This window comes from Fundulus heteroclitus, chromosome 16 (genome assembly GCF_011125445.2).
Source record: "Fundulus heteroclitus isolate FHET01 chromosome 16, MU-UCD_Fhet_4.1, whole genome shotgun sequence".
Lineage (NCBI taxonomy): Eukaryota > Metazoa > Chordata > Actinopteri > Cyprinodontiformes > Fundulidae > Fundulus > Fundulus heteroclitus.
The window spans coordinates 11,275,056-11,293,359 of NC_046376.1; the positions used below are offsets into that span (position 1 = coordinate 11,275,056).

Here is an 18,304-nt window from a genome sequence, read left to right on the forward strand (position 1 = left end):
GCAAAGGTCCGATTTGACTTAATTCCAACAATGCATTCAATTAAAGGAATTAAATATTGGGGGTATAGGGCTTCTCATTGTTTTTAAAACTTCAGCAAATACACCAAGTAACCTTGCATTTCCCTCCCATTCCTGATTTCATTTGTGTTTGCTTTTTTGTTAAAGTGAAGGAGAAGTGTACTTTATTTGTAGCCTGAAGATAATGAGAATAATGAACCATGACATGCTGAATGCATGTTTCATTTGCAAATCTCTGTTTCTTTGATCAACACTGTAAACAGATGAGGAGATTCTCATCGAATGTGACTAAAATAAAAGTGAACTGAGTTAGAAAATAAATATTTGTTGTTTGAAGAACATTTTTTGGTCATTGGCTTTATTTCCTATTTACTCATACAAATAACAGCAAATAAGACTCACCACAGCCTGTTTGTATGAATTCGACAGAATGCTGTGGACTCTAACTTGGCCGTGCCGGACGTCGCTCATGTCAAACCACAGGTCCTGGGTTCGCTGGTCCTCAGGTCCAAAGCTTCGCCACGTGTAGTACTTGCCAGAATCCTCCTTTGAGACAAAAATAAGGTGGATGACAGGTTGTAGAAGACCTCAGGAACATGTTTAAATGTCATGCTGTTTTATGCATGTCCAAGCTTGTGTAGAGCGGTAAATATTTCTTTCCAAAAGAGGGCACTGTTTAACCCCAACTAAAACAAATACATCAGGTTACAAACCAAAGCGCTGTTACAAGCCTCAAATATTTACAGTGAGAAGAAACACCGTGGGGCAGCACTCACCACTACATGTGTCATGTTATTTGGTAATGTGTTGATTGCAAGTCCTCCACCCAGAACTGCCCTGCTCGCCCTGCCCGAAAAAGATCTTCGGGGTCTGAGGCCAGCAGTGAACTCTTCACTCTGCTGTGGGATCACGCTGTAGGAGCCATCTGTTGGAAACAGTATGAATAAAAAAATTTGTGCGTGTGAATGATGCATTGTAAAATACAAGCAGCCTTTCACCAAACGAAGAAAATCCATATGCCAGTTTTATTGCAACTTTAAAATGTGATGTTTACAGCTGTGGTTTGGAGCTCAGACAAGTCGAACTTGTGAGAAATGAAAACTTTCCTTTGAATTTGTCTGGCTTGGGTTTGTTAGTAAAAGCCATTGTTCAATGGCGGTAGAAACAATAGAACAATGTTTTCCTCTGCTTTGAATGAATTGTCAAACCATGCAATCAAAGACGGTCAAATCTGGTAAGCAAACTTGGGTGGGTAGGCTTTGCTTTAAACTTTTGGGTGTTTTAATTGACGACTTGCCTCTCCTTCAAGCCACATCTTCCTGACTTATGTTAAACATTTATTTTTGCACCATGCTCTGTTTTTTATGGCGTGTGGAAAATTCATGTTCTGCTGGAATATTTACTCACATTACTTGCTTTGGACATGCAGACATGTTTGTCCTTGCGCAACCTCAACTTTATTTTTCAGATGTACAAAGTGGTAATTTCAACATTGATCATAAAAAGGCCTTTCGGGGGGTTTTCTTTGAGGGGAAAATAACACTAAAAGGAAATTCTTGGAAAAAAGAATTTATGTAGATTAAGTTTTTTATTCTAAGACTTTATTTATTAGGAAAATAATAAAAAACAAATATGTTTAGCAGCAATAACCAAACATAGTTTTTTGCTATATTACTTTTTTGATCTCTCAGTTTGTCATGGATCCACTCGTCTTTGCAACATTACTTTGCTGCCAGGTTCATTGAGGTATGCAAGCATTTTTAATTTTTCTTTCACAGCACTGTAAAGAAACCTCGACAACATTTCAATCAGGCTGAGGTTGGGACTTTCACTGGCACCATTGCAACACCTTGATTCCTCTCTCTTTCAGTCATTCTGTAGATGAAGGGAGAAAATGCAAATATTTCCAAGGATCAAAAAACTGTCTTGGATTTATTGACAAAATTTATGGAGCTGAACAGAAACAAAAGATGAAAAGAAGTGCCAGTTACAAAGGCATCTGATCATGAATAGGCTGGAAACCAAGTACTGGTTTTCTGCCAGACGATGATAGTGACAGAGGCTGGTGAACTCACTAAGCCTGACTTGGACTCCACAGTTGATGATGGATTTCTTTAACATTAAGGGCATCTTAATCCAAAATAATGTGACTGAGAGATTCTAACCTTGAATTGGCAAATTAGACAAGGCAGCAATAATTATTCAGTTCACGATCAGAAAGCATAGTATAAAAATGCACTGCTAAACAGTGTTGTATAGTAACGAAGTAAAAAGACTTCACTACTGTACTTAAGTATATTTTGGAGTACTTTATACTTTTCTCGAGTATAAAATTTTTTGATAACTTTTACTTTTACTTCACTATATTTCTGAACTTAATTGCATACTTTTACTTCAATACATTTTCAATGTTTGCTTTAGTTACTCGTTACAAAAAGAGTAACTAAACTATGTTCTTAGTATACACCCCCTGGTCTAAATTTTGCCTGCACTTGGTTGTGTATAATTTTAAAGTGCATAGCACTTACTTGAAGAAGGAAAACTGAAAGCTTACAAAAAGGTTGTATTTTATATTTAAATTTGATCTAAATTTCTCCTGCACTTGGTTGTTTGTTATTTTAAGTGAATTTGACTTTCTAAGTTTACCAAAATCTAAAAAATGGCATTCAAACTGCATTTGCTTTGTTTTACTTTTTACTTATACTTTTTATTATATTACTTGAGTACATCTATTTTTTACAGTAATTGTCATACTTAAGTACAAGACATTTCAGATACTTTAAGACTTTTAATCAAGTAACATTTCAGTCAGTGACTTGGACTTTTACCAAAGTCATATTTTAGAGAGGTACTTATACTTTTACTTGACTCTGAGATTTCAGTACTTTATACAACACTGCTGCTAAAGTATAAAAAAAGGAGCCTGATATAAAAAGTGGAGTTTGTTTTCTATCTATCTATCTATCTATCTATCTATCTATCTATCTATCTATCTATCTATCTATATATATATATATAAATATATATATATATATATGCAATATATATATATATATATATATATGCAATATATATTTAGTGGTTCATATTCATAACGTTAAAACTTTCGGTTCGTCTTTTTTTGCCTTACGGTGCGCCGTAGTGACGTCACTCAGCAGCCTATATAAACCAACGGCAGCCCCCGCATTTTCCGCGGGGTGTCTCTTCTAACCCTAATTAACGGTCGCCTCCTGTACGCAGTGTTTGCTGTTTTTCCCGGTTCCTGGCTTTCAGCAGATCACAGGAGGCTGTTGGCAGGCGCGGTAATGGGGGCAAAAAAGCCAGGAAATCACCCCGAGGTGCTCAGCTTCCTCCCCGAAACCCCGGGGGTGTTGGCCGTGGTCAGCCTGGCTGCCGCGAAGAGTTGGTCTCTGCTGCTCCGTGGGTTTCTTTCCCAGTGGGGGGAGTCTCTGTCTGAGCAGATTAAAACTGAGTAAGGTGACCCTGCCGGACCTGCTGTGGTCCGGTGTGGAAACCTGCGCTCAAACACGCTTTAACAATAAGCTTTATGTTACGGTTTCATACGTGTTCGGGGCTTGCTATGGCTACTCCACTTAGCTAGCAGCACCGGTTTAAAGTTGCACCAAGGTGGAAAAAATGGCCTGAAATTATCTGGGTTGAGGCTGTGCTTGTGAAACGGGGAGCATTCCATTTTATAATGTGGAGCATTATAAAAAGGTCCTCTGAAAACATTTTAGGTACGGTTTTGAATGTCATCACTGTGTTAAAAAAATAAAATCATATGGCTGAAGCATTCTGTGGCACAGCAGAGGAAAGCTATGTCTGATTATCCCAGCTTTCCTCAAATATTTGTCCGGTTATATTTTTTATAGTGCCTCAAAAACAGCACGATTAGACCGGACTTGGAAATATATATATATATATATATATATATATTTGTATTAATGCACACTATATTGGCAAAAGTGTAGGGTCACCCATTCAAATAATTGATTTCAGGTGCACCAACCACTTCTGTGGCCACAGCTGTGTCAAATCCAGCTTTTAGCATGCAGACTACTGCTGCTGCAAACATTTGAGAAGGAACTGAAAAGTCAGGAACCGTGAATACCAGCGTGTGCCATGATGGGATACGACCTGTGCAAAAAAGTGCAGCCATGAAATCCTAAATGTTTCACGCTTCAGTCAGTTTTTTAGCGCTGTAATAGCAAAATGGAGGCGTTTGGGAATAGTGTTAACTGAGCCATGGGGTGGTAGGTCTCGTAAAACAACAGAGGGGGGTTGCCAGATGCTAAGGTGTAAAGCAGGCGAACCTCCAGAGTTCATGCAAGCTCAGAAAACTTGCGCAGAAAGCTTGATGGAGTGGATTTCTGCGGCCGAGCAGCTGAATCTAAGCTCGTCATCGTCAAGTGCAGTGGTTTAGAAAGCATCACATGCTGTGGTGTGAAGCATGCTCCTAATAATGTGTTCTCTAAGCGAGTGATGAATTATACCTCCCTGTCTGGCAATTCAAAGAAGGAGTTTATGTTAGGTATTTGCCAGGAGAAAAGCTCTTGCCTCGTTGTTGTAGAGGGAGGTATGATGTGTTTCTGATTTATCACGTCATGCATGGCTTCTAGTCTACTGTGGGACTTTCGTTTGTATAGAGATAACCCAATTTACCCCCCTTATTAGGCAAAGTTATTGGACAAAAATAAGAGAAATTCATTCTTCGTTCAGTTTAGCTGCAATTCACTTTCTTACACAAAGTAGTTTACTCTTCCAAACAAAATAATTAATTCTCTAAATGTGTAGCTAACTGTAAAAGGCAGCATCTAAAGTCATCGGAGCTACTTTGTAATAATTCGAAGTCCAGATTTCTTAACCTAACTGGGTGTTGGAATTTGTTCTCCACCCTTTGTGGTGCGTCAGATAATTTGTGTCTGCCGATTATATTGTAAATCTTGACGTGTGATTGTTGAACAGCGGATCCACCCTGACACGGCGTCTATTTAATAAGGGGACCTGGGATGTGTGTCATCTTAATGGGGGGAACAGATAGTCTCACTAAAAGCACTAAATTAATATGAAGATTTTATTTTTTTTTGGCTTATGTGCCCCGGTTACCATGCAGCTTTTGTGACGCTTAGACGGTAGAAAATCTAATTTTGTGCTACACTTTCTTTTTATCTTTCCCAGCTGGATTATCTATTGCACAAACCGTTCCTCTCGCTGGAGGGTTTATTTAACACACAATTTTAACTTAAAAATGGCAGAGATTTAGAGAAAGTTGCGCTTTTCTGCTGATATCATGAAAAAAAACTTTTCCTGTATATTAAATTTAAAGAAAAAAAGTAATTTGAAGGGCTTGATTTTAAGTTTTGCAGAACTCACTTTAACGTCTACATCATAGCGTTGACACTTAGCTCAGAGAAAATCTCACACGCTGCAGGGATAAAGCAACACAATACCAATGGGGTGAGTCAGTGTCAACATTTAATTCGAACATCTGTTCTCCTTTCAGGGAAAAGTGTACAGATTGTGCCCAATTTAGACGGTGCAACTCTTTAATTTCAAACAGAACAAGATAAAGAAATAATTATGCTTACACCTGTTCATGTAGAGCCAATGACTGCCGACTCCATTGCAGTGACGCGAAAACTTATCAATGAATGAAGGGACGTTCCTAGTTTTTCTTTATGCGTATTCCACTAAAACAAATGCATTAGTGTCATCTCATGTTCATATAGACTACAGACTAATTTCAGCAGAAAGACTTGCCAAAGAATAGATTTCAAAAATGCAAACTCAAATTTTCCTCCTGTTTATTACCTAAACAAATGTAGTTATTTCTGCATTTTAGTTTTATACAGCCTGTGTAAAACCCCTAAATAGATTTTTTCTTTCGGCAAAACTTAATAGGTGACTAGATATCTTCTAAAGAGAGGTGGCTGCATGATAATAGGCTTCGTGATTATTAATTCAAATTTCAATGGCTGCACATAAGCACATCACACAATGAGCTTATATACCTCTTCATGGGCACGGTGTCCTAGATTCTGGGCTTTTGGATCCATTATACAGCTGCATTGATTTTAAACACAAATACTTTCTTCTCTTTTGTATAATTTTGAGCCTTTGCAGATTAGCGAAAATTCAAACTTGCACATCCGATTCTTTTTTTTTTTTTTAAATGAAGCTGAATATCACCTAAGACTACAACTGTAGAAAGCTTGGCTGCACCAAATCTTTTTTAAATAAGGTGTAAACACACAGCTAATAAAGACTACAGGTGAGGCTTTCACAGTGAAATTGTTTTTAAAATGTAAAAGTTGTTGGAAAATGTTGAGGTATAGAATCAGGAGCTTTTAGAAAAGTCCACTGAGTTTGAAAAACAACACAGATTCATTTAAAGCAATAAAACAGCAGATGCTTTGGCCTGAAAACTGACCTTTGCCTGTTCTTTTAGTAGCTACCAAACCTCAACGTTTAGCTGCCTTTTTCTGTGCGTGGTAAGCTCCGGGCGGTCAGAGCGGACCCACCCTTCCTGAGCGGAGGCCGGACGAGTTGGCACCAAGTCCCCACATCAGCCACAATAAATATCTATAGTTCTTTTCAACGACTCCCGCTGACCTATATTTCCACATTTCTTAAATTGGTCTTCACCAAAATAGTTGTCTAAATTATGTCACTTTTTTTCCTGATATCTTTGGCTTTGGTTAGAGTACAGCTTTCCTAAAACATTTTATTTTCTCAGATTAAATCCTGAATACGTTGCTGCTGCTGTTGCCTTCTATGTGTTTTCTGGAGAGCTACCAATCTTCTGACACACCACAGCAAAAATGACCACATTTTAATGAATTTAAAGGAGACTCGTTTTTAAAAGTGACACAGAGGAATGTTGAAAAGAGCCAAATAAAATTCCTCACACACTTCTTATCAAGACAAATCCTTTCGAGGAGAAACAAGTGCTTTTGCCACTTCTCCTCATCTGTCCAGCTCTCAGCCTACAGATGACAGCACTTTCTGCTTTTCATTGTCCAATTAGAGAAACGAATGAGTTCAGGGTTTAGCCCAAAACTATTCCTTAAACAAACACTGTTCCAAATTACTTCACAGTTTTATGTTTCACTGTTTTCATCCTAATCACAGGTCAGTTTGGCCGAAACGTTTTAAACAAGCACAGATATTGGAATGACAGACAATTACATAATATTGGTTTAGTTTTACAAATCAGCTTTATTTTGGAAGACTGTCTGATTCTAAATTGTTTTGATCACTTTTAAACCTCTTGCTTGGCCAACTTCTGTGCAGGGCAAGAGCCTAGCGGCCAAAAACTGAGGTCATAACAAAGTGCACAACTTATTTTCAGCTCAAGTCTCCTTGTTTTCACAGTCTGGTCAAGATGGCGTCAACGGCTCTCTTGGGATGAACATAATTTTGATTTAAAAAAAAAAAAAAAAAAAAGAGAGAACTGCATAAAGAGTTGAATGCCACAGGAGATAGGGAAGACATGAGGGGGAAGAAAGGGGAATTATGTTGGGTCAGCGCTGACAGCTGACCTCTTATGCCGCAAGCACCTCCTGCAAACTCCCTGTTTTGATTTGCAACACATTTCCTGAAGCAGAAGAGCCTTCAAGATCTCAGTCGTAATTTTTCACATTGTCTCAATTAAACAGCATTTCGGCTGAACTCTCTCTAACATTTCGCCCTCATCACGGGCAGCTTTTTCTTATTTGAAATCACTAATTTAATAATAATTATTATATATTATTATTATTATTATTTACCAACTTTCACACAAAACAAAATGCCTCAATCAAGAAAAGCAGCAAATAAGTCATTTTCCTCTTCTGCCAGACTGCGGCAGAGTGGCAAGAGGGAAAACAGGTCCAGATCTAATTTTAAACTTGCGACAGACTGCGGGTTGTTGCTTAGACCCAGTTGCATGCTTGTGGGGAAGGCTTTTTTTTTAATTGTGCACTTTATTGTAAACTTGTCCATTCACTTTTGTTTGTAAAACAGAAAAAGGCATGGCATGCCCATTTGTCCCTTTATTGAGATTCCTACAGAGGTTCTGTGGTTTACAGCACATTTAAATAGCAAATACTTAAACCAGAGATGTTAACTTACCATTAAATTGAGAACTGGCAAGAAAAAGCTATGACTACAGTTCAATTACACAGGTTTGAAACATTCTGATTTCATATAATGAAAGGTAAATAACATCCCATTAAGAGCAGTTGTTTAAGTTATTTGTATTGCTATTCCATGTCAGTGCTAATTCGTATATGTTGTTAACTAAATGAACCAAACTAAAGAAGATGTCAGTTAGAAGAAGGTAAAAATATCCACAGCTCACCTGTCTGCTGCTGATCCCAAACTTTGGCCGGCTCTGTTCGGGAGAGACAGAAAACCAGCATCACCAAACGGAACCACATGTTAGCCCTGCAAAAACACAAGAATGCAATCTTTGCTCCTTCTTCCTTCTCCCTCTTTCCTTTCTTGACAAAAAACTAATTTCAGCCTGCTTCCACACACTAGTGTCTCATCTGTCCCTCCGAATCTCACTCGCTTCAGACACCAGCTGGTTTCCACTCACTAACTACACCCCTTTCTCTCCTCCTCGGTGATGTCTTGAGATGCAGCAGAGATGTCTAAAATAAGCAGACAGAGGTGTTCATACATTTTCTTTTGTTTGTTTTTTTATCCAAACAGGGGGATGTTGTTGCTTCTTGGGAACGCTGCAACTTTCAGGGTAATAACATTATAAATATGACAAGCAGCAGTATGATTCCTCACTCTTTCCAAAGCAGCTGTGAATATATCTGGCATCTACGATTAGTCATGGAGGTTATGAAACTAACCAATCCTGGTTTATATTAGGCCTACTTCTGTTTTCTAACCTCAACTGAAAAGAAACATGGAAAGTCTGTTCCATTTTATCATCTACTAGATGTGTAAAAAGTTTTTTTTCTACCATGCAAAGTGACTAAAAGCAAGCATTGCGACCACAGTGGCTGACTCCACCACCTCTAATGAATATGGACTCATGAAATGTTGGATGTACAGAGCAAAGAAACAGTATTTGACTTTTTACAGATTTGTTTAGATTTGTAAATAAGCCTTGAGCCCAATGTTTTGATGAATTCTGACCAACTCTTCTTTGCATAGTTGTCTCAGTTGAGCCCTTTTGGAAGGTTTTTGAGCATGAATGGCATATTTAACATCATGGCATAGTATCTCAAACGGATTCAAGAAAGTTTATGGATCAACATAATCAACACTGGCATTATTGCAGTTGTTCTTTCTGTCTGGCCATAAAAAGAGAACCGAATTGAAGGCACTTTTAGCCAGACCACCACAGTCCATGTTTTATGCATTAGTTGGTCACAAATAGTAGTAACTATCAATTCTGAGCATTCATTCAAGTCAGTAATTTCCTCTCTATCTCTCTGCCCAGAAAGTGCTCTAGTGCTGAACTGCACCATGAGGGCAGCATCATAATAACACAGGACAATATGGTTCTAGTGGTGCTAACGTTGATATAAAAAAAGTGTGTTTTATTATGCAAAAACAGTGAGCTCATAACAAAATCGAAGCGAGGTAAATACTAAATGAGATAACTCTGAATTATTTGTTAAAATCAAGAGCCCTATTTCCACACATTACAGGTGCAGTTACAGTTTCAGCCGCAAGATGTCAGTAAAGTCTGTAGTCTCAGTTGAAGCATTTGTCTGCATCAAGCAGTATAATTGCATCGAAGGGTGAGATAAAGTCAAGAAAAAAGAAAATGTTTTATTGTATTTGTTAGCTACAGATTGCTAAAGTAAACTGTCCCCCTTGGCTTGCTGATATGATTCTTTTAGCCACGTTAAAACTGAACGTAATGTGGGTTCCCCCCCCCCAAATCTTTAGGTTTCTCCCCTTCAAACCCAATGCAGATTAAACAGGCTTTTTATAATTTCTGACTATTTTGATGCTGTTGATTAGATTAAGTTTGAAAACAAAAAAAGGGAAGGGAAAACAAAAAAAGGGAAGGGAAAGTCAAGTACTCTTTCAAACAACTAGTTACATTTTGTTCTTTCCATCACAGCTATACAAAAACAAGCACAGGCTTGTTGCTGTTGGGTTGTCCTGATTACAATCACAAGGGCTGAAAACATGAGCAGTGTCTCCACAGAAGACCAAAAGCAACAATGTGAATTTACAGATCATGTATTTCAAAATGTAGTTTTGACAGAAACTTGTGGACTATAAATATATATTCAATTAGTGCTTTATATGGAGAAGTCTTGAAAAACACGGATGGTTTCAATGCAACACAAGTGTGCAGCAGCTAAGATGAGAATCTTCATCCAAGCCTGAGGCTGTGGTTCTCAGCAGATGGACTGCTCCCTCTGGTTTGGAGGTGAGGGCTTTGCTTGCTTCAAGCTGAGGAGATAGTGTCTTGGTAACTTGGAAAGCGGGATTGGGGCTTTGGCTGCAGTAATGCTGCCGCATTCCCAGTCTTTTGTGGTGAAGGAGGCGTTGAGCCAAAAAGCTCTTCGTTCAGTATACATTCCAAGTCTCACCATGCATGAGGTGTCAAGTTGGAAAAAACTCAATCCCAGATAGCCTGCAAGCGGAAGAGATGACCCTTCCATAGGGTGACTAGGCTCATCTTTAGGGATAAGGGATACAAATCTGTGTCACCTGGGGAGAGTTAGGGCTGGAGCCACAGCTCCTCTGCATTTAAAGGGAGCAATTTAGGTGATCAGATGTGTCCTGGGCATCACCCTTTAGAGGTTTTCCAGGAATAGCCCAGGGTCAGGCCCAGAACCTGCTGTTACAACTTTATATTCCTTCTGGTTAGGCACGCCTTGAATGAGATGGAATAGTGGAAGGGATCTGGGTTTTCCTTTTGGACCTATTATTACCTCCACATTTTAAAGATTAATCAAGGTGGGGAATAATCCGTTCTAAGTTTGACCCATTTCAATGCTGCTGTTTTCAAACACAAACCCCTCCTAGGTTACCTTTCATGCCAATAAAGCTGTTTTTTCCCTGATTTCACAGATAGAATAAATGTTTTGAAAATCACAAACTCTGATTTAAATAACTCAGTCCAAGCTGGATCATTCTAAGTATTTTAGATTTTGAAGTAAAATTAAATAGGCGTTGCCCTGGGTTCCAAAAACTGTGGAATTGCCCTTTACTTGGCTAGCGTTAGCGTCCTGGAATGCAACCGTTCAGAATATGCTAACCTGCTGGCTAGCAAGCTAGCTAGCTAGCTAGCTTCGCTGTTTGTCTCGCTCATGGTTTGTAAATAAAAAAGAATACCATATATATGTTTTCATACTGCGCACTTAAACTATGTTGTCGGTGAATTTACACGTAAACACCAATTAAAACCCGTCTTACTATACTCTCATTTAAGAAGAACCTGGCTGAGTCCCGGAAATATCCAGCGGGGGTATAGCTCAGTGGTAGAGCATTTGACTGCAGATCAAGAGGTCTCCGGTTCAAATCCGGATGCCCCCTTCGGGTTTCTTTTTTTTCTTTTTTTTAACAATTTCTCCTATTACGCATTGTCTGACAGGTGATGTAGAGATGACATATTAAAGCTGCATCTAATCAAAATTTCTTAAAAAGGATCACTTTTACATTTATAAGTGGTTGGTTGTTTAGGAACAGTTCATGATTATTTTAGAGGAACAATTTGTAATACTGGGCTTGTACACGCAAGAAAAGTACAATACACCCGTTTCAATACTCTTTTGCTGCACATATTTTAAAAAAAAAAACTTTAGTTGCATTAATTAAAAAGGAAAGCTATTCCACCTACAGAACAGACAAGCAGCATTTTTTTTTTCATTTGCCACTGTCCTGAAAGCACAGACATACAACAGGATGTATGCCTGTACTTTGCCTAACATGTGGGGAAAACATAAATGGATGTGTCCAAAGAAGTGGAGGCAGAGTTGTCTGGAGTTACAATGTGAAAGGTGTCTCAAAGGAAAAGGGCAGAATGCTCCCTCCCACCAAACCCAAGAGGAGACACAAACACACACACCACAGTCAAAGTCGCAATATTAGTATTTATTTCAAAAACAATTTAAAAAAACACACTATTTACATTTTAGATAAGTCATATTCTTTAGCAGCTAGCTCCTTTTCCCAACAAGGAAAATAGTTTATTCTATAATATACAGAATAAAACTGGTGAGCTTTGATAACATAATAAACACCTTCAGATGAAAACTGCTGGCATTCAGTGACACAAAATACACAATTTACATTTATCCATGAGATTTAAGCTTCTTGTCAACATTGCAGAGTTACTGAGATAGTAGAGGCCACAGGAATTTCTTCTCATAGTGTAAACATTGCGTTATTTCATTATAAGCTAATGGTTTATAGCAGGCAGCCGCTAAACTGTGCATGAAAACTTACTTTTGACATCGGCGAGGCAAGTGCTTTGTCTAGAAATAGTTTGTGGATACTAAAACACAAACGTCATCCCTTAAAAAAATAACAGTCAAAGGTCAAACGGTGCTAATGGTTTTTTAAGTGGCAGGCTTTATCTGAACTGAAAACATTAGTCTCATTACACTCTTTACATGTTGAAATGCACGAGTGCTGACAAATATCCCGTCTCATTTATCACTTTGCTGTTTAAGTTTATGTTTAAATCTTAATGGCACTGCGTTGTTAAGCTCTAGCAATAGATTAGGGGCATTTAACAGTTATAGCACCCTTCTATTACTGGCACTGCAAATAAAGTGGGTACAAAAGCCTGAAAATGTTCTTTGCTGGAATTTTCAAACACAAAACTACAACTACCATCATCCTTAGTGGATGTGGTGGCAAAGGAGTCTTAGGCCCTTGTCCAGGTTTTCAGTTGTTTTTAGATGTTTGATTTTTGCTCTGACAGTAGACAGGAAGCAATTTTGTTGTATTTCATTGATTATGATGAATAATGAACACCACCCTTACTTGAAATGGCGTGTTCTGGGGATCATTTTCCCAACTGAATGGATTTAATCATATTAAAGATTTCATTTTTATGCAACTGCCTTAACAGAAGCCTTTTTTTTTTACATGGGGTGCCAACAGTGCTGTAGATATTGCAAAAAGTGGTTTTCTCTCAACAACCCTCTGTGGAATGAGAGAAACCTCATGAATGCATAATGGGTTATAAGAGTTTGTACCTGATTACTATACATCTTTCAAAATAAATAAATAAAATGGAGCAGTGCATCATAGTCTTAGATAAAAAAAATATAGAAAATATACCCGGATTCTGGCAGTGTAAACAGACACACAGAGGCATAGACCTTTAAGAATAATAAAAATAAAACAGCCCTGAAACCTTTTAGGTCTTTGTTCACTCTGAGGCGAGAATCGAAGCAGCTCTTTGCAGACTCCCACACGAAAACAAAGCAGGAGCGGCGAGCCGGCTCTGCCTCAGATGCTATTACACTGGCCCACAACACTGTAAATCATACTGACAGCGCATCAGCTCGTCACAACGTGCGATTTCATCCAGTCCAGACTGGCAGGAAGACTACAGAGGGAGAAAAGAAAGAGGGTTTAAGTAAGTGTGCGTAAAGGTAATCTGGTATTACTGGCTCAAGCTGAGGTGTTTACTCACCCTTCTCCAGTCAGGGCGCAGCAGGCTTGGACATGCCAGGAGTGCCTTGTGATGGAGTCAAGCGTGAGGCACTGAGAGATCTCTGCTGCTGTCATTGAGCCCTTTATGTCTTGTTTATTCGCCAGAACAAGAATGGCTGCATTTTGTAGGTCCTACATTGAAAAAAGAAGAGCTTGGTTTATCAACGGGGGACTTAACGAAGTTATTATTGTACACCCAAACCTCCAAAATACCAACAGTGACGACAGCAAAGAGCTGCCTCAGCGGAACATTTAAGACGCTGACTCGAAAGGCTAAATCGGAAACTTCCTCGTCACGTTTGTGTCATGGGTTGTCAGAACGTGTTCTGCTTTCGCAATACCATCAGTCTTTCACTGAAAGCGGGGGTGTGTTTTAAACGCGAAAACATGAATGCCAAAGCAGAAATTCAACAAAAGAGCTTCACGTCAACGCGTTGAGTACAAAGAAAAGCTGTGATTTAACACCCAACAATTAAGGCATTTTGGGTGCAGTTATGTAATGAAGTAAGGCATCATTTATTAACTCAGTCTAACATGTGGTAGCCGAATTAGGACATAAAGTAATACCTCATGTGCAAGCATTCGGTGCAGCTCTTCTTTGGTTACACTCAGCCTTTCTCGGTCAGTGCTGTCCACAACCAGAATGACAATCTGAAAAGGCAACCATTCACACTATGTTACATCACAGATAGACGCAATAAACTGTAAATTATTAGCTGGAGCTTTAAAAGGCAGAGTGCAGAATCTAAGTCAGCTTTATTTCTTTCGTTTTCTGTCTCGAGTCCCAAATCAGGCTAAAGAAGTCTTTTTAGTGTTCACTCTCAGCCTGTGAAATTGGCCAAAGCCGTACCTCTGTGTTGCAGTAGTAGGAGTACCAGCTGGCTCTTAGACTCTCCTGTCCGCCGATGTCCCAAACCATGAAGTGAGTGTTGCGGACGATGATCTCCTCAACGTTGCTGCCAATGGTGGGTGACGTATGAACGGCCTCCTTCGTCAGGCTGAAAGTATTCGTAAAGGAGGAAACACATTTTGACTAAGGCCACGAAAACTACCTCTAATATCAGATCAGATCTGTACAAAAGAGTCAGATCACTTACAACTGGTAGAGGATTGTTGTTTTCCCAGCATTGTCCAAACCCACAATGATGACTTTGTGTTCTGCAAGGAAAACCAAACATAGTCAAATTTACTTTTTCATTCCGCTTGGTTTCAAACTGAATGCGTTGCAAAATATCTGCCAGCCCCAGCACTGATGAATATGGATAAGATAAGGCATATGACTCATATGTACTGGACAGGATGGTATCACAACACAGCAGTAACGTCAACCGGCTTTTTCACGTGTTTGGACTCAGAATCAAATCAAATCAAATTCCATAAAGTAAAAAACAAACAAAAATACTTATATCCCCAAAAGATTTGAGATAAACTATTAATTGACAACGGAATAGTAACAGTAAACGTATAATATCTATACCAGATTATGTACATGTGAGACAGCAATTTAAAGTGTTATTATTATTTTTTTTTTACCTTTGTCTCCGAACACAGCCATCATCTTGGTCAACAGGAACCCCATGTTCAGGAAGCGTGTGAGCGCTGAATACAAAACAAATCCTGAAGAAACCCAACTTCAGTTTCTATCAACAACTGACTGACTCACGAAACCTTTCCCTTCGGCATCTTATAGCAGTTTCTGCTTCGCTTTTTGCTTTAGTGGGAGGCGCCACAGAAACATCACGGCAGTGATGCATTCAATTGCAGTGGGAAATATTATTACAGAATCAGAAATACTGCAACTGTGTATGTATGTATATATATATATATATATATATATATATATATATATATATATATATATATATATATATATATATATATGTCAATGGGCGAGAGGCAGGGTACACCCTGGACAGGTCATATATATATATATATATATATATATATATATATATATATATATATATATATATATATATATATATATATATATATATATATATATCTTAGCCTGATGAGGCTTGTTTATCAAAGTGCAAAATTGGTCAATTAGAGCTGTTTGATTGAATAACTACGTAAATAACAGCTGATGCAGATTTTGAATTTCAGTGCTAAAGAAATCTTTGAGAGGGTGAATACTTTTTTTCTAGTCTTAGTGATGAATTTTAGCTAAATTTTCTTCAGTAAGTGGTGCCTAAGGTCTTAACTTGACAAGAGGCCTATTAACTTCTCATTCATAATTATGATTGTGTGGGAGTTTAATTTTACCACGGAAAGATTTGTTTGAGTGGAATCACTGGATCAAAACTCAGAACAATGGGAAGGTACAAGAAACTCAGTGAATATCTAAGAAAGAGAATTGTAGTTTTAAAGAAATTGAGAGCAGTTTCTTAACAACTTCAGATTCCAAGATAATCTGTAAAAACTGAACACCAGGTCTCTTAATAAAAAAATAAATCTCATCACTTGGTCAAGGTCCAGAAAAAAACAAATAAAAGCTTACCCATGGGTGACACTTGGTTAGGATTTTCAGCAACAACACAGGAAAAGCTCAAGCATGCCGTAAGGTTTGATAAACATCATCCTGTACAGAGATGGTGCTGACCAACAAAGAAATACCTCCAACATAGCTCGGCACTTTTAAATTCGACTGAAGTTTGCAGCTGCCAACTTGGACAAGCCAAACTCCTGCTGGAGAAAGTTCTGAACAAAGATTTAACTATTTGACATTAATGGAAAGAAGAATGTTTAAGGCAAGGATTTTACATATATACTGTGCTATTAAGCATGGCAGTGTTAGCATCATAGTGAGGGATCGTTTCCCTGCTGGAAGGTAACGGTGCATTGCTAAAGGTGTGTGAAATAATTAAATCAGATGAAGTTAAAGTAGTTTTTTGGTGCACTGCACATGTTTACTTTTACTTTAATAATGTAGCTTTGAACAAAAGGTAACAATTAAATTAGACTTATAGCAACATTATTGAGTGGTTGTGAAATACAAAAAATTGCTTTTAACTCTTCCCATGTTTACTGTTCTTTGGTATTGGTGTATTATATACATTTGTTTCAAGTTTGTAATGTGTTTTCTAAATTACGGTAAGAGAACATTTATAATACCAATATAAAGGGCATATAAGCAAGAAAAAACAAACAACAACAACTAAGGTTTAATATTTACTTACTCAGTGTAACGCACCTGAAAATTTGTTGTCATGTCGTTAAATGTCGGAGCTTGGCAGTGGGTCCCTGAAGGCACCTTCACATCTCAGCCGTCTCTGTCGCTCCAACTACAGGGGCAAGGTGATGACGTCCTCGATGACGTAGGGGACAATTCCAGTCCCTAAATGGAAAGGGGAAGTAAAACCGTTTCCTCCCCCTCCCCTCCCTGTGTGCTTGAGGAACGTTGCCAACAGAAAGCAAAAACAAACACGATATCAAAAAGAATTCCCCGGACATTTCTTTAAACAGTCCCGGCCTTTCCAAGAACTTACCCATGCGATTCCTATAAGTGTTGTAATAAAATGGGAACCAGTAAAAACCCTAAGTTATAAAGGTAATTTCTGCAAGTTTACAACGTAAACAAAAGCACAGGATTTTATTTTGTTTACCTTCGTATTCAAACGTTCAAGAATACGATTTTACCCAATGCAATCATATTCAGCCGTAGTTGTGTTCCATAAAATATCCCCTAAATAGATTTGTTTCTGAAATAAAATTATTCTGTTTCATTACCACACATTTGAATATAAAATACTTAATTAATTATGAATAATGATTAAAAGAGAGTATATTCCACAAGGATTAATACCCACACCTTTGCTAATTTTGTCATGTTACAACCACAATCTCCATGTTTTTATTGGGATTTTGGTAGAAGAGGTTTTTTTTAATCGTGATATTAAAGTATAATGGAATGTGGTTTTCCTTATTTCCATTTTTAGTAGTGTGTTTTTGAATTCTGCCCTTTTAAGTTAATACCTTGCAGAGCAATCTTTTGCAGAAATTAAAGCTAAAAGTCTTCTGGGGGATATTTCTACCAGCTTTACTTATCTAGACACTAAACTTTTTTCCCCACTCCTGTTGGTAAAATAGCTTAAACTCATTCAGATATGAGGGTGAATGTCTGTGAAAATATTTTGTCAAGTCCTGCCACACATTTTCAACTACATCTAGGTCTGGACTTTGACTGGGCCATTTTAATCCATTAACATATTTTGATCTAAACCATTCCATTGTAGCTGTGGCTGTATATGGGGTTATTGTCATGCTGGGAGTAAACTTTATGCCAATCTCAATCATTTTAAGGACTCGTTTTGTGCCAGGCATGCCCTGTATTTAAAGCTTCCCGTCTTGCAACAACTCTAACTCTCACTGCTGAAGAAAAGCATCCTCACAACAACGATTCTCCCAGTGACATGTTTCACAACAGGTATGGTGTGTTCTGGGTGATGTGCAGTATTCATTTTCTACCACACATTTTGCACATAGGCTAAGTTGTTTAATTTAGTTTGACTGGAGTACCTGGTTGTTTTAAGTGTCCCCTCCATGACTTGTGTCAACCTCCATGCGGGACATGGAGGACTTCCAACAATTGAACAATCTTGCCAGCCTTCCACAAAGAGCAAATTTGTGGCGTGTGCGTATAATACTT

At 38.2% G+C, this 18,304-nt stretch overlaps 2 protein-coding genes and 1 non-coding gene across 3 annotated transcripts; 1 reads left to right on the plus strand and 2 right to left on the minus strand.

Annotated features, from left to right (window-relative positions):
• Positions 1–420: 420 nt before the first annotated feature.
• LOC105932717 (plexin domain-containing protein 1) lies at positions 421–8,562 on the minus strand (the record flags this gene model as incomplete). The annotated part of the gene is given in 3 exon segments (XM_012871971.3): positions 421–564; positions 795–943; positions 8,360–8,562. Coding segments are annotated over 3 exon segments (372 nt in total), but the record flags the coding sequence as incomplete, so codon positions are not given.
• A 2,886-nt stretch (positions 8,563–11,448) lies between these two features.
• trnac-gca lies at positions 11,449–11,520 on the plus strand. Its single transcript has one exon. It is a non-coding gene; the product is annotated as a tRNA-Cys (tRNA).
• Positions 11,521–12,057: 537 nt separating this feature from the next.
• On the minus strand, positions 12,058–15,422 carry arl5c (ADP-ribosylation factor-like 5C). The gene is made up of 6 exons (XM_012872042.3): positions 15,187–15,422; positions 14,751–14,811; positions 14,504–14,651; positions 14,221–14,304; positions 13,634–13,785; positions 12,058–13,546 (listed from the first exon to the last, which is right to left on the minus strand). The coding sequence occupies exons 1-6, from the start codon at positions 15,230–15,232 to the stop codon at positions 13,498–13,500; spliced, it is 540 nt and encodes a 179-aa protein (XP_012727496.2). The 5' UTR covers positions 15,233–15,422; the 3' UTR covers positions 12,058–13,497.
• Between the last annotated feature and the right edge of the window lie 2,882 nt (positions 15,423–18,304).

Excerpts from the sequence above, each read along its gene's own strand:
- arl5c (XM_012872042.3), bottom strand. The coding sequence starts at position 15,232 with ATGGGGTTCCTGTTGACCAAGATGATGGCTGTGTTCGGAGACAAAG. Across the intron at positions 14,652-14,750 it reads ACAACAATCCTCTACCAGTT|CCTGACGAAGGAGGCCGTTC; the intron begins GTAAGTGATCTG and ends GAATACTTTCAG. Across the intron at positions 13,786-14,220 it reads ACCGAATGCTTGCACATGAG|GACCTACAAAATGCAGCCAT; the intron begins GTATTACTTTAT and ends TTTTCAATGTAG.